At 36.3% G+C, this 17,306-nt stretch overlaps 1 protein-coding gene across 1 annotated transcript; it reads right to left on the bottom strand.

The window, feature by feature from the left end:
- Positions 1–14,841: 14,841 nt before the first annotated feature.
- LOC140806643 (uncharacterized) lies at positions 14,842–15,564 on the bottom strand. Its single transcript, XM_073163196.1, has one exon. It carries the CDS (start codon positions 15,562–15,564, stop codon positions 14,842–14,844), a length of 723 nt encoding a protein of 240 aa, XP_073019297.1.
- Between the last annotated feature and the right edge of the window lie 1,742 nt (positions 15,565–17,306).

The raw sequence follows: 17,306 nt of genomic DNA, 5'->3' as shown, positions 1-17,306 counted from the left end.
ATTAAGTTTCGAGTCCTTACGGGTCAAAACTGGGAAGTACGTTTAAGTTTAAACGAATAGGGAAACACCTAGATTTATGCTTAATAAAATTATGGAAAATTTTATTTAAGCTCAAATAATTATTAAAAGTCTAAGTTTTCAATTTGGGAATTTTATATTAAGGTTTGGTTTAATTCGGGATTAAAACGCATTAATACGTCACATTTAAAGATTAATTTAAACGTTATCGAATTAAGCTAAATAAAAATATGAGAAAATTCATGTAAGTTTAAATAATTATTTAGGACATATTAGAGTCATGAAATCAAGAAAAAAGTCGAAAACGTAAAATGTCGAGTCCAGGGGTAAAACGGTCTTTTTACACATAAAAATTAGTAAACGTCGTGGTAGTGCTGTTTTATATTTGCTGTTTTATATGCTAAATGATATATGTAACATGTTTATGAATTTTTATTTGTCGAAATATGATTTTTAAATGTTCATATATTATTAAGGGTTAAATTGGACATTTAAAAGATATGTTGCATGCTTTGTCTCAAAATAAAATGATATTATATGCATGTTTTTTTAAGTGATGGAAATATGACATGTTGAAGGATGTGAAGGGATTGTGACTAAATATGTTGGAAATATCGTGAGGGTTATGGTCCCAGTGGGAGCCCGACGATCGTGTTTCCTTGGATACAGATACAAATATGAATATGTTACGCCTTAAACGCATACAAATCTCGAGGATGAGATTAATGTTTTTAATGCTGTAACATATCCCAAAGTTTTTGTTTTGATGATACCAAAACTTGGCTTAAAAATGTACTAATGTTTTATATTGAGGCATGCAGGAAATTAAGAACAAGTTTACGTTCGGACGTTCCGAAATTTGGTTCGGACGTTCCGAAATTGTGCCAATCAGAAGCAAAATAGAAGCTGTTCGGAAGCTGCGAGGAGCAAGTTCGGACGTTCCGAAGACTGGATCGGACGTTCCGAACACAAGCAATCAAATCACTTCAATCCGGAGACAATTTGATCTGACTGATTGATTGAGTAGATTTCGGGCGCTACGATGGACATGATCGGAAGCTACGAAGTGTTGAAGATTTCAAATCTCCGGAACGCGGGAATGTTCGGACGGTACGAACTGGAGTTCGGACCTTCCGAAGTTGTTCATACACTGTCTGAAAGAATTGTTCGGAAGAAACGAAGTTTGATCGGTCCCTCCGAAGCATATGTTCGGACCCTACGAAGTCAAGAACGGAAGATCCGAAGTCATTCCAGAATTACGCAAATTGATTTCAATCACATCGGAAGTTCCGAAGCATAAACGGAAGTTCCGAACCTTGGCGTCCAACACTAGTATAAATAGGCATTTGAGGATGCATTCTCAATCATCCCACTCCATTCTCTCTTGTCTCTTACAAAGCTTTCTACTATCTCTTGTGTGCGTTGATTAAAAGAGTTGTAATATCAAAAGAGTTGTAGAAAAAGAGTGAAAGTAATACTCTCGAGTGGGTTGTAAAGTTCGTGGCTATCCTTGGAGCCCTCAAGGCCAAGTAGACGCATCGAGGCGTGGTTGTAAAAGCTAGCTTGGAGCTCCTAAAGCCAAGTTGTTATAGTGATACCTCGATCCTCATCGAGAAGGGGAGACGTAGACGATTCTTCGTCGAACTTCCATAAACATCTCTATCCCTCTTTACTTTACGCATTTACTTTATTGCATCTAAATTACGCATTTATTTTACGCACTTACTTTACGCATTCATTTATCGTATTTATTTGTGATTGTCCCTCAAGTCTTCCGCTTGCAATTTTTGCAAACTCGTTTTAAAAACGCTAAAGGGCCTTAAAGAACCTATTCACCCCCCCTTTAGGTTCTTCAAGTGGTATCAGAGCTAAGTTTTTCAAAATCTTTTAAAAATGGCCAATCTAGCAAGCGAGTATGCCCAAGGACAATCCACAAATCGTCCCCCTCTTTTCAATGGTACTAATTACGGATATTGGAAGAATAGAATATCTCTATACATCCAATCCGTCGATTACGACCTTTGGAAAATAACGGTGAAAGGTCCCTATATCCCCATGAAAACGATGGATGATAAGGAAATTCCTAAGGGAATGGATGACCTCACCAAGGACGATATGAAACTTATCTCTCAAAATGCTAAAGCTATGAATATTCTTCATTGTTCCCTAGATATGAATGAATACAACCGAATCTCGGCTTGCACCTCCGCCAAAGAGATTTGGGACAAATTGGAGATTTGCCACGAGAGAACCAATCAAGTCAAAGAAACGAAGATAGATCTTCTCCAACTCAAGTACGAGACCTTTGAGATGGAACCCAAGGAGGATATCGACACCATGTTCCGGCGGCTCACCCAAATCATCAATGAGCTTGCCCAACTTGGTGAGAACTACCCAACTAAACAAGTGTGGAAGAGAGCCCTTCGAGCACTACCGGCGGAATGGGATGCAAAGCGCACGGCTATCATTGAATCCAACAAGGGAGATGCGGCATCCTACGACCTTGATCAACTTCATGGGACCCTAAAGACCCATGAACTTGAAGTATCTACTCGGAAGGAGACAAAGAAAGATGACGACAAAGTAAAGGCAAAAGGGATCGCCTTGACCAGTCAACTTGAAGATAGCGACGATGAAGAAATGGCACTCCTCACTAGAAAGTTCAAAAGATTCATGCGGAGTTCCAACTTCAACAAGAAGGACAAAAAGATTGAGAAGGAAGTGACCTGCTACAACTGTCAACAAAAGGGTCACTATGCAAACGAGTGTCCCTCCAAGAAGAAGGCCGGCAAAGACAAGAAGAAGGCCCTTCTAGCCACGTGGAGCGACAACGACAACGAAGAGGAGTCTACCCTATGCTTCATGGCGAAGGAAGATCATCTGACCGACTCGGATGACGACGAGATACCCTCTTACGATGAATTACTCTCCGCTTACACTAGTATGTACAATATGGCTAAGTCACTTAGAAATAAGAATAGCAACTTAAAACTGAACTAGAAGCTAGGATGCATGACAACACTAGGCTCAAGACAAACCTAAGAGACTTAGAGAAAGCCTTCAACAAGTTCAATGTGAGTAGCGGTAAACTAGAAAACCTCTTGAGCATGCAAAGGTGTAACTTCGACAAAGGAGGTCTAGGATATGAAAAGAAATCAGTCAACTTCGCTAGTCTTATCGCAAAGGCAAAACTAAGAACACCACCAACATGCACTTACTGTTGTAAGATAGGCCACATAAGACCTAAATGCAAGAAACTTAGACACCAACACAATAAGAATAGTTATTGGAAATGGATCCCCAAATCCCCAACTACTACTAACCTCAAAGGACCCAAAGAAACGGGTACCAACTATCAAATTGTATCTCAATCTTATAGGGACAAAGGTGAGACAAGTCATCGAGCACTTGGTATCTTGACAGTGGATGCTCTCGACACATGACGGGAGAAAAGAAGCTGCTACAATCCATTCGACCAAAAGAAAAGGGATCGGTGACCTTTGGAGACAACAGCAAAGGGATCATAGAAGGCATCGGCTCAATAGGTATATCTAACTCTACTATTATTGATGATGTACTTCTTGTAAAAGGACTTAAACATAACCTCCTAAGCATTAGTCAATTGTGCGATAGGGGTTATGAAGTCAAATTCACACCACACGATTGCACTGTATCACTCACAACTGACAAATCCATTAGTTTCAAAGGTTATAGAAGTGAAAATGTTTACAAGGTCGATTTAAAGACTTCATCTTTTTCAAAAATAAAAAGCCTTGTAACATTAAATGTTGATGACAACATTCTTTGGCATAGACGACTTGGTCATGTTGGGATGAGCACCATAGAAAAACTTTTAAAACTTGACATAGTTTCCGGAATGCCAAAGCTGAATTTAAAATTAGATTCTTTTTGTGATGCGTGTCAACTTGGTAAACACACAAAGGAATCTTTCAAAAATAAAAATTTTGTATCCACTTCTATGCCCCTTGAATTACTTCACCTAGATTTATGTGGTCCCTCGAGGACAACTAGTCTAGGAGGAAAATCCTATGCTTTTGTCATTGTGGATGATTTTTCACGTTTTACTTGGACATTGTTTTTAGCCCATAAAAGTGATGCCTTTGATCATTTCAAAATTTTTGTCAAAAAGGTTGAAAATGAGAAAAATCTTTTGATCAAACAAATCCGTAGTGACCACGGAACGGAATTTCAAAATGAAAATTTTTCAATTTTTTGTCTAAACAAAGGCATTGGTCACAACTTTTCTTGTCCTAGAACTCCTCAACAAAACGGTGTCGTTGAGAGGAAGAATAGGACCCTAGTAGAGATTGCAAGGACCATGCTATGTGAGCATTCTCTACCAAAATATTTTTGGGCTGAAGCGATGAGTTCTGCTTGTTACATCATCAATCGCGTATCAATAAGGTCAATTCTCAAGAAAACTCCATACGAACTATGGAGAGGGAGAAAGCCTAACATTTCTTACTTCCGCGCTTTTGGATCAAAATGCTTCATCCACAACAATGGTAAGGACAACCTGGGTAAGTTCGATGCTAAATCGGACAAAGGTATCTTTCTTGGTTACTCTACTTCTAGCAAAGCATATAGAGTCTTTAATAAACGCACTTTACTAGTTGAAGAATCTATTCATGTCATATTTGATGAAACTAACCCTTGCTTGCCTAGACCTGTTGTTTCTGATGATGATGATATAGATATCCTTGGCGAAGAGTTGGAGTCCACAAGCCTAGATGATGTTCCTAAAGATCAAGAGGACGCACCTCTTCCGAAGGAGTGGACTAGGCACAAGGATCATCCCATGGACCTCATCATTGGTAGCCCATCGAAGGGAGTATCTACTCGCTCTTCTAATATGTGCAATTATCTTGCTTTTCTTTCTCACATAGAGCCTAAGAACATAGAAGAAGTTTTACTTGATGATTCTTGGATTATTGCTATGCAAGATGAACTAAATGAATTTAGAAGGAATAAAGTTTGGAATCTTGTACCTAGACCCACTGATAGACCTGTCATAGGAACTAAATGGGTATTTAGGAACAAGTTAGATGAGCATGGTACAATCACTAGAAATAAAGCTAGGCTAGTAGCTAAAGGATATAGTCAAGAAGAGGGAATTGATTATGATGAGACTTATGCCCCTGTTGCTAGACTAGAATCCATTCGCATGCTACTTGCTTTTGCTTGCTCTAGAGACTTTAAATTGTTTCAAATGGATGTTAAAAGTGCTTTTCTTAATGGTGATTTGAAAGAAGAAGTGTATGTTGAGCAACCTGTTGGTTTTGAAGATGTGCACTTATCTGATTATGTGTATAAACTTGATAAGGCTTTGTATGGTTTGAAACAAGCTCCTAGAGCTTGGTATGATAAATTGTCTACTTTATTGCTGTCTAATGGTTTTTGTAGGGGTAAAGTTGATATTACCTTGTTTACCTTGACTAAAGATAATGATTTGATGATAGTACAAATATATGTAGATGATATTATTTTTGGTGCTACTAATGAACACTTGTGTAGAGATTTCTCTAAGCTTATGCAGGATCACTTTGAGATGAGCATGATGGGCGAGCTCAACTACTTCCTTGGTCTCCAAATCAAGCAATGCAAGGATGGTTTCTTTGTCAACCAAGGGAAGTACATCAAGGAGATGCTCAAAAAGTTTGGGATGGAGTCTTCCAAAGCCTCATCCACACCTATGAGCACGACAGTCAGACTCGACAAAGATGAGGGAGGTAAACCTGTTGACCAAAAGTTATTTCGTAGCATGATTGGCTCCCTACTCTATGCGACTGCTAGTAGACCTGACATTATGTTTAGTGTTTGCTTGTGTGCACGATTTCAATCATGTCCAAAGGAATCACACTTATTCGCCTTAAAACGCATTTTCAAATATCTTTCAAATACTCCAAATCTCGGATTATGGTATTCTAAGAACTCTTTTTTCGATTTAAAAGCTTACTGTGATGCCGACTTTGGAGGATATAAGGTGGATAGAAAGAGCACTAGTGGTACTTGTTTCTTTTTGGGAAATTGCTTGGTGTCATGGTTTTCTAAAAAGCAAAACTGTGTTGCACTTTCAACGACCGAGGCCGAGTATATGGCTGCCGGTAGTTGTTGTGCACAAATTCTTTGGATGAAGTATCAATTACTCGACTATGGTGTTACTTTTTCAAAAAATTCCAATCTTTTGTGATAATACAAGCACCATATGTCTAACAAAGAATCCAGTTCAACATTCTCGTACAAAACATATTGACATTCGACATCATTTTATTCGTGATCACATTGAGCAAAATGATGTTGAACTTCACTATGTTGACACCAAGAATCAAATTGCTGATATTTTTACAAAACCACTAGATGAATCTACTTTTACTCGTTTGCGTGGTGAACTTGGCATGATTGAGTTGTAAACATTAGTCAAATACTCTCGTACATATTTGTTAAATTGAGGGGGAGTATTATTAATGTGAGCATTATAATGTCGGATAATACAAATTAATTGTATTTATCCATAATTATGGCTCAACATTCATTTATGTGCTAAATATTTTAAATTTTAGGTGTTCCTCATCTTGGCTACTTCGGAATCACCGTTTCTCATCTTGCATTTATTAGTGGATATTTTACCTGTTTATGCTTATGTCTTTTTGATTATCGCAAAAAGGGAGAGAATTTATTTGGTTAAAATTGCTATTAAATGGTTATTAAATAAATTCGCCTTAATTCAATCTCTTAGATTTGTTATTTGATTAAGGGGGAGTTATTTAATAACATTTAGATTATGTTGATGATTGTTTCTCAATTTTTAACCAAGTTTTGTGATCATCAAAAAGGGGGAGATTGTTACGCCTTAAACGCATACAAATCTCGAGGATGAGATTAATGTTTTTAATGCTGTAACATATCCCAAAGTTTTTGTTTTGATGATACCAAAACTTGGCTTAAAAATGTACTAATGTTTTATATTGAGGCATGCAGGAAATTAAGAACAAGGTTACGTTCGGAAGATCCGAAATTTGGTTCGGACGTTCCGAAATTGTGCCAATCAGAAGCAAAATAGAAGCTGTTCGAAAGCTTCGAGGAGCAAGTTCGGACGTTCCGAAGATGGATCGGACGTTCCGAACATAAGCAATCAAATCACTTCAATCCGGAGACAATTTGATCTGACTGATTGATGGAGTAGATTTCGGACGCTACGATGGACATGATCGGAAGCTACGAAGTGTTGAAGATTTCAAATCTCCGGAACGCGGGAATGTTCGGACGGTACGAACTGGAGTTCGGACCTTCCGAAGTTGTTCATACACTGTCTGAAAGAATTTTTCGGAAGAAACGAAGTTTGATCGGTCCCTCCGAAGCATATGTTCGGACCCTACGAAGTCAAGAACGGAAGATCCGAAGTCATTCCAGAATTACGCAAATTGATTTCAATCACATCGGAAGTTCCGAAGCATAAACGGAAGTTCCGAACCTTGGCGTCCAAGACTAGTATAAATAGGCCTTTGAGGATGCATTCTCAATCATCCCACTCCATTCTCTCTTGTCTCTTACAAAGCTTTCTACTATCTCTTGTGTGCGTTGATTAAAAGAGTTGTAATATCAAAAGAGTTGTAGAAAAAGAGTGAAAGTAATACTCTCGAGTGGTTTGTAAAGTTCGTGGCTATCCTTGGAGCCCTCAAGGCCAAGTAGACGCATCGAGGCGTGGTTGTAAAAGCTAGCTTGGAGCTCCTAAAGCCAAGTCGTTATAGTGATACCTCGATCCTCATCGAGAAGGGGAGACGTAGACGATTCTTCGTCGAACTTCCATAAACATCTCTATCCCTCTTTACTTTACGCATTTACTTTATTGCATCTAAATTACGCATTTATTTTACGCACTTACTTTACGCATTCATTTATCGTATTTATTTGTGATTGTCCCTCAAGTCTTCCGCTTGCAATTTTTGCAAACTCGTTTTAAAAACGCTAAAGGGCCTTAAAGAACCTATTCACCCCCCTTTTAGGTTCTTCAGAATACGTGATACGAATACGAATATGTTAATACGTAGGCCAAGGCCCAGTTGACCGGTGAGAGTGTTGCTGGTGTCCCCGCCGCCCAGTACTGTGGTTTTCTAGATGGATCCATCGCCCATTAAGATTAAGAATACGAGTCACAATCACGATCTGAATTCAACAAACACGAACATGAACATGAATACGAATATGAATATGAATACGTATATGAATATGAATACGAATATGAATATGAGTATGTTTATGTTTTTATGAAAATGTTTTTATGCATCATGAAAATGTTTACGAAAATGCTTAAGTTTAAGTTTATGCATCTTCATGAAAATGATATTTTAAGTACAAGTATTTTTCACTGTTATATGTTAACTGTATTACGTATTACTCGTTATCAAGATTATGGTGTGTTGAGTATTTAGACTCACTAGGTGTGATTGATGCAGGTTATCATGATAATGCTAATGGAGGTCTTGATGGTTGATCCGACTGGACTGAAGGTGCACATAACCCGAGGACCTACGCTAGTTTTCCGCACTAGTTTATATGATTCATGATTTTAAGCAATGTTAAAGATATTTTTTTTACGACAATTTATTTATGAGTGATTTTTGAGAAGTTATAGTATAGGCTATACTTTTCAAATTTTATTTTTAGATTTGGTAAAGTAGTTGGTTGTTTTATTTGAAAATGATATCAAAAATATTTTATGGTTCGGCCGAATGCTATGTGAGGTTTTAAAAAAAAATTCTAATACATTTTAAGAAAACGAATAAGCAAACGTTTCAGTTGGTATCAGAGCAATGTTTCCTGTAAAGGGTTGTGCCACCATCAGTGCCGGGAAGCTCAGTCGTCAAGCCTCAAACTTGTAAGTTTACATGCTTTATATGATTTTATGATGTTACCTGCATAATTACATGAATTATATGTTTACGTTACATGTCTAATAGCATTATGAGGATATATGTTTTATATGCATTAGAATTTTTATACGTGATACGATATGAAATAAGAAATTATTTGATTTCAACGCATGTTAGTTTCGTGGTGGAATTGGACTATGTTGATTTTTGGGTTTTAGTATTGATGTTCTACTGTTTGGGCCATAAGTTAATAGTGAATTTTATGAATGCTTTCGGGACACGTAAATTTTCTAAGAAAATATTTATGATTCATGGTTATTAGTTGAATTAATTTTTGGGAAATATTCATAAGAAATAATGATTCGAGGATTTGCAATTACTTGGGAGTAAGAAAATGTATAAATTGGGATTTTAAGTATTGATCGAAGGTAAGATTGATTATGAGAATTGATTTTGGGTTAATAAGTTTAAATTTTTTTGAAATTATGTTATGGGAAACCAGTAGAAGAGAATTAAGAATTTCAAGAATTTATGGGTCAATCGTAAGATTTTTGAAATTAAGAACCAGTTAAGATAAATTTTGAGAAAATTAAGAATTTATTTTGCAATTATTAAGGAATTTGGGGACTAGTTTAGCAATAAGCGATAATTAAATGGTTTAAATGAAAAGAATTTTGAGGATTTAGACTTTTAAGAATATTTGGAACATTGAGATATCTTGGGTTATGATGTTATAAAGAATTTTAATCAAGGATTTTTAAGGATGAATCAATACTAGGCCTGAAAATCTAAGCGTCAGCGGATTAATTTGGGATTTTAAGATTGAAATATGATAAGTTGATGACAATTTTGGGTATAAAATAAGAAAAATAATATAAGATAAGTATGGTCATCCATATTTTTATATTGGAAATTTTAAGAAAAGCTGAAATTCGAGATTAATAGTATAGCATTAAGTCGCCATGGGTCTTTTTAAGTTGCGATTTATAAAATAAGGATTTAGAAGAAAAATTAATTGGGATACTAGATGTAAGTCTAAACTTTTGGGTTATTAAGGATAAGCGAATTTCGAGGACGAAATTCAATTTAAGGGGGGAAGATTGTAACGCCCCGAAAATTTTAAGGTCCACGTAAACCACATGCATGCAATTATTAAATTCTCTTGTATTTTGATTAAATATTTTAATTAGATTAATTAATTATGTTATGCATAATTGTATGTTTAAAATATATTTTTCTACATTGTTGCATTAAAATATATTTTAAGGTTATTCGAGTTGCGATCGAGGAACGGAGACCGATGTCTGAAAAATAGAAAATGGTTTTATTAAATAGTCGTTTTTATTCATTTTAATTAAGGGTGATGTTTTTTCTTATTTTTTTGAAAATATGGGGTTTTGAGGTGATTTTATACGTCGGGACGTAAATTTTATCGGTGTTGGATTTTCAACAAAAATGCAAACGTTTTAACAACCCGGCTAATAAATTCACAAACTTTATTTAAGCAAAATTATTTTTAATTATTTAATTAATCACTAATGAGCTTAAATGGGCCTAATTATATGCTTTATGGGCCTAAGACTTATTAGTAATTAATTAAGAGTATTTAAAGTACAAAAAAAACCCTTCCCCACCCTCATTGTTACACGCCACACACCACCACCAAGATTTCAGAATTTCTCCCCAACTTCACACGATACACACACACCTTTTTGAAGAGAAAAATCCAAAGCTTCAAGAGTTTGTCAAAGCCTAGGCCCTCCTCGTCGTCGTTCTTCATCGTCAACGTAAAATCGTGCGTTTAAAACGCAAAGGTACGCCATATTCTCCTTTTACTCATCTTTCACATCATATTATGTGTTTGATACATGATTGCATGAAAAACATTATACAACTTTTATATTTTCGTTTTTATGGTTATACATGCACAAAACAAGAGTTTTTCTTTTTTAAAACTCTTCATAATGATGCACAAAGGGGCTGCCATGGTAGGGATACTTGAAGGGATGTTTTTCCACATGTTTAAGGGTCCTTAGGTGTATGTTTAAAGGCTGAAAAAAATATAGAAGGAATAAAAACGAAAATAGACTCCTTAGGGGAAAGGACTCTTCGACTAGGAGTCTTTGAGGGTCACGGCTGTTAGATGCGGTTACGGAGGGTCCACTAGACTTAATTGGGCTGCATAGGAGGGATGGGTAGAGGCTGGACATGGTGGTTAAGGGCTGGAGGCGAAGCTAGCCTAGGTTCGAATCATATTAGGACTAGGACTCTTGTGCAGAAAAATTCAGTAGCTTCCTAGGCATATTCAAGGGACTTAATGGGCTGTAATTTGGTTTTATATGGGTTATTTAGGTGTTATTAAGCTTTGGTTCAAGTTTGGTAAAGTTTGGTTAAGTTTCGAGTCCTTACGAGTCAAAACTGGGAAGTACGTCTAAGTTTAAATGAATAGGGAAACACCTAGATTTATGCTTAATAAAATTATGGAAAATTTTATTTAAGCTCAAATAATTATTAAAAGTCTAAGTTTTCAATTTGGGAATTTTATATTAAGGTTTGGTTTAATTCGAGATTAAAACGCATTAATACGTCACATTTAAAGATTAATTTAAACGTTATCGAATTAAGCTAAATAAAAATATGAGAAAATTCATGTAAGTTTAAATAATTATTTAGGACATATTAGAGTCATGAAATCAAGAAAAAAGTCGAAAACGTAAAATGTCGAGTCCAGGGGTAAAACAGTCTTTTTACACATAAAAATTAGTAAACGTCATGGCAGTGCCATATTTGCTGTTTTATATGCTAAATGATATATGTAACATGTTTATGAATTTTTATTTGTCGAAATATGATTTTTAAATGTTCATATATTATTAAGGGTTAAATTGGACATTTAAAAGATATGTTGCATGCTTGGTCTCAAAATAAAATGATATTATATGCATGTTTTTTTAAGTGATGGAAATATGACATGTTGAAGGATGTGAAGGGATTGTGACTAAATATGTTGGAAATATCGTGAGGGTTATGGTCCCAGTGGGAGCCCGACGATCGTGTTTCCTTGGATACAGATACGAATATGAATACGTGATACGAATACGAATATGTTAATACGTAGGCCAAGGCCCAGTTGACCGGTGAGAGTGTTGCTGGTGTCCCCGCCGCCCAGTACTGTGGTTTTCTAGATGGATCCATCGCCCATTAAGATTAAGAATACGAGTCACAATCACGATCTGAATTCAACAAACACGAACATGAATATGAATACGAATATGAATATGAATACGTATATGAATATGAATACGAATATGAATATGAGTATGTTTATGTTTTTATGAAAATGTTTTTATGCATCATGAAAATGTTTACGAAAATGCTTAAGTTTAAGTTTATGCATCTTCATGAAAATGATATTTTAAGTACAAGTATTTTTCACTGTTATATGTTAACTGTATTACGTATTACTCGTTATCAAGATTATGGTGTGTTGAGTCTTTAGACTCGCTAGGTGTGATGGATGCAGGTTATCATGATAATGCTAATGGAGGTCTTGATGGTTGATCCGACTGGACTGAAGGTGCACATAACCCGAGGACCTACGCTAGTTTTCCGCACTAGTTTATGATTCATGATTTTAAGCAATGTTAAAGATATTTTTTTTACGACAATTTATTTATGAGTGATTTTTGAGAAGTTATAGTATGGGCTATACTTTTCAAATTTTATTTTTAGATTTGGTAAAGTAGTTGGTTGTTTTATTTGAAAATGATATCAAAAATATTTTATGGTTCGGCCGAATGCTATGTGAGGTTTTAAAAAAAAAATTCTAATACATTTTAAGAAAACGAATAAGCAAACGTTTCAAAATCAAACTTTATTAATTTCAAATTATTGTGGCAAAAAATTATTCTACTTAAAATATTTCTAGTGATTTTTTATTTCTCATATATAACAGATATATAGATAATAGATAATTTATAATATAGTATGCCATTAAAATTTACAAGGAAAATTACTTGAATGGCAAGATTATAAATTGAAAGGGTTTTAAGCAATGACGGTGGGATGATAGCGTTGGCTGGAAAGGAGTGATGTCTATTTTAGAGTAGGTGATTAGCGAGCCAATTTGTGAGTTGAAATTTATTGACTTTGAAATAAACATAATCTTTATTTTAGTAATATTTTACGATTTATTCAATTATGACATTTAACTTATCTATATATTTATGCAATGTACCCTATATTTTAAACAAGTTCCTAGTCGAATCAGCACACATAAAATAAGGATAAAAGTCGTTTGAGCTTGAGACTAGCATATGTGATGTAAAAATCATTTTTCGTTGGTAAGGACATAAGATATCCATTCATATTGATGCATGATCATTTGATGACGCACTGAACAATCCTTTATCAGACTGTCCATTAGTCCTTTGAACCGGGACAACATAGAGGCTCTACATACTATAATGCACTTTGATTCGTTTACCGACTGCAGTGAGGGTTATCAGGTGGCGAGGTTGAGTGTAGTTTCGAAATAGGTAGAAGCAAATTCGATGTAGTCACATATTTATCGCTCGCCTATGGGTGAAGATATCCTATGTGATCTGATAAGTTAATAGTGCAAAGATTATATGGCTATAACAAAACATATTCTTTTGGTAAATATGTTTTCCTAGTTGAACATACGATGTCACTATTATTACTCAAATATATATCATATTGTTATCGAATTTATTTGAAACTCTCGATATACCAATGGTTGCAAATTCGATCAGGATATATGACTTGAAGAGACCGTACTTATGTGAACAATAACTTAAGGTTCTTCCAGGCACTATCAGTGATACATAGAGGATCACATGACGATGCTACTGGATGCTCTTACCATGATTCGATGGACGCAATCATAATTGAGTTCTGATATTTTTTATCAAAATGTTGATAAAAAGAATGACGCTAATTATGGTATGCACGAATAAGAATGATATTATTCTTTATTCTTAAACATATGAAGTTGTGAATCTACGACTCCTTAAACAATTGAGAACCACACAAATATCAGATTTTGTGTTCCGAGGAGATATTCAAATTCAAAGAGTTGAATTTGGCAATTGTATTTTAATGGGGATCAAATAGGTTGCTTATAAAGGAGTGTATGAAACGTTCACTACTCGTTTTCTTAAAAAATAATAGAATTTTTTTCCTATCCTACAAAATTCGGCCGAAATAATACATATACATATATATACTTTAAAATATGAGTTGTACCATTTTTAAAGTAAAACAACCAACTATATTTGAAAATCAAAGGAAATAGTTTAAAACATAAAATCGTCAAACGTTTTCAACTCCTAACTTAGCAATATTACTAAAACTAACAACCTCTCAAAAAATCACTCAAAATCATTAAAATATCTTTAACATAATTCTAAAAAAGCATAAATCATAACTAGCGCCGATCCTCAGGTTATGTGCATCTTCAGTCCAGCAAAGTCAACCATCAAGACCTCCATTATCACTATTATCATAATCACATGCATCAATCACACCTAGTGAGTTTAAAGACTCAGCAAACCATAATATTGATAACAAATAATACGTATACAGATCACACGCAACAGTGAAATTATTTTTCGTAAAATAACATTTTCATGATCATGGATAAACTTAAACATAAACATTTTTCATAAAAATTTTCATATCAACGTAAAATTATTCAAATTCTTCATAAACATGTTCGTATTTATCATATTCATATACGTATTTAATTTCGTTGAATTCAGATCGTTAATTGTGACTTTCGTATTCGTATTGGGGCGATGGATCCATCTACATGTAACCGCAGTACCGGGCAATGGGTATGTCAGCAACACTCTCACCGTCAACTGAACCTTCGTCTTACATATTTCTTTTGATATAATCCTTGGACTTTTTATTGATGTAAGTCTTCAAGTATAAAAGATGTCAACCAAAAAGGGAAAGTCCCACCCTCCCAATTAGTAGGAAGAGGGGATAAAGAAGAAAATTTAGCAATATAATGCGCAACCAAATTAGCCGAACGACGAACATGGCCGATTTTGGTGATCTCATGTCCCTCCATTAGCTTCAAAATCTCAGTTATCAGTATACCAGTATGGTTCAGATTCTCGCTTGGGTTGGTGACTGCTTGCACCGCCAAAAGAGAATCTGAAGCAATTTGTAAGGGAAAACACTGTCGTTCCTTTGCAACTTTCAAGCCATCCCGAATTGCCAATAGCTCCCCGTCCATCACTGATTGAGGTTTGGGTATACTCTTACCAAAAGCAATAATCCCCAAACCATCACTACCCCTGATGATGCCTCCCGTTCCAAAGGACCCACGCCTCTCATCATAGCATACATCAACATCTAGACGCCAAGAACCTGGTACAGGTAACTTCCAAACTTCATCTGGTTTTGACTTGGCAGTGGCCACTAGTGGGACATTCTTTTGATATAAGGAGTGTCTATAATCTTGTAAATATTGCATGTGGCCCGAGATCTTGCTAACAATGTGATATCCTTTTCCTTCATGTAGTTTTTTTTGGCATTCCTTCCACGTTGCCCACATTTGCATTACACATTCTTCACATTCAGCTTTAGTAAAAGAGAGCCTTAACCAATCGCAGAGCTCCATCGTTGACACCCTAGAACTGGTGGTCTTAAAAACCTGATAATAATTTGTAGCCTTCCAAAGATGGAGTGTGACTGGACATGACAGTAGAGAATGTAGCGTTGTATCCCTGCCAGAACCACAAAGTTGGCATCGCTCATCTACCGAAACGTGGTGTCTCGATAGGTTAACGGCCGTGGGGATTATATCGTGAGACACCCGCCAAAAAAATATCTTAACCTTAGGATGAAAATTTAATGACCACAACCATTTCCATCAGCTGCACATTCCATTCTCGGAGCTATTAGCAGGTGGCTCGTAAAACCCAATCTCTTTTCTATAGCCGCTTCGAACTGAATATGTACCTTTGTCCTCAAAAGACCAATAGAGTGTGTCTTGTTCCGAATGATTGGGAAGAGGGATCCTCTCTATTTCCTTACTCACATAAGCTGGGAACTTGTCATTCAATAAGGAAGTGTTCCATTGCCCATCCACTAACAGAGTCTGAACTCGACCAGCTTCCGCTTGTGGTGAGTGCCATGAAAGCTCTTGACGGAAGGATGGAATCCACTTATCTTCCAAAATTCGAACTTGCTGCCCATTTCCCACTCGCCAGCATATACCCTCATTGAGAAGATATCTGCTCCATAATATCGATCTCCACACATATGACGGAATATGACCCAACTGAGCATCCAACACGGACTGATGGCGGAAGTATCGCCCTTTTAGAATCCTAGCAACTAGGGAGTCTAGTTTGTGCGAGATCCTCCATAGTTGCTTGGCTAAAAGAGCTTTATTGAAGGCTTGTATCTTTCGAAAACCCATGCCACCCTCGCCCTTCGGTCGACATAGTTTGTCCCAACTCATCCAGTGTAGTCGATTTCTCCCTTGATCTTCTCCCCACCAGAAGTTCTCACAAGTTGACTCTATATTTTTAATTACTGAGGTAGGCAGGCGAAAACAGGACATCACATATGTAGGTATTGCTTGTAGCACAGCCTTGATAAGCAACTCTTCCCCCCTCCCCATCGAGAACACCTTTGCATTCCATCCTTGTATTCTTTTCCGAATACGGTCCGTGATATACTCAAACTGTAACCTTTTATTTTTCATTGAGAGGGAAGGCATACCCAAGTAAACTTCATGATTGTGAACGATATGGATCAGAAAGATAGATTTGAGTCGTTCCCTCATCTCCGATAGCACATTCGGGCTAAAGATGATGGCCGACTTCTCAAAATTTATCATCTGGCCCGAAGCTTTTGAGTATATCTGCAAAATTTTATGCAGATTTTGACTGTTCCTTTCCGATGCTTGGAGGAAAACTAGACTATCATCAGCAAAAAACAAGTGTGAAATTGTTGGGCTTGTGTTTGCGATCCGAACACCATGGAATAGGCCTTGTTTCATGTGCGAGTGGAGCATCGAGGACAATCCTTGAGCACATAACACAAATAAGTAGGGTGAAAGCGGATCACCTTGTCCAATCCCTCTGCCAGGCCGTAGATTACCAAAAATTCTTTGGTTTAGCAAAAATGAATAAGAGACAGATGTCACACAACCCATTATCCGTCTGATCCACCTCTATGCAAAACCCAGCTTAACCATAACGGCTTCCAAGAAGTTCCACTCAACTCTGTCGTACGCCTTACTCATATCGAGTTTTAGGGCTGCATAGCCCCGTTTACTCTATCGATGGTTGCGGATCCAATGAGTAGTTTCAAATCCGATGATTACATTATCGGTGATCAATCTTCCTGGGA

This window comes from Primulina eburnea, chromosome 12 (assembly GCF_022965805.1).
Source record: "Primulina eburnea isolate SZY01 chromosome 12, ASM2296580v1, whole genome shotgun sequence".
NCBI lineage: Eukaryota > Viridiplantae > Streptophyta > Magnoliopsida > Lamiales > Gesneriaceae > Primulina > Primulina eburnea.
This window is presented reverse-complemented; position numbering and strand designations above follow the sequence as displayed.

Coding starts and splice junctions, on each gene's coding strand:
- LOC140806643 (XM_073163196.1), bottom strand. CDS start 15,564: ATGGAGCTCTGCGATTGGTTAAGGCTCTCTTTTACTAAAGCTGAATGT.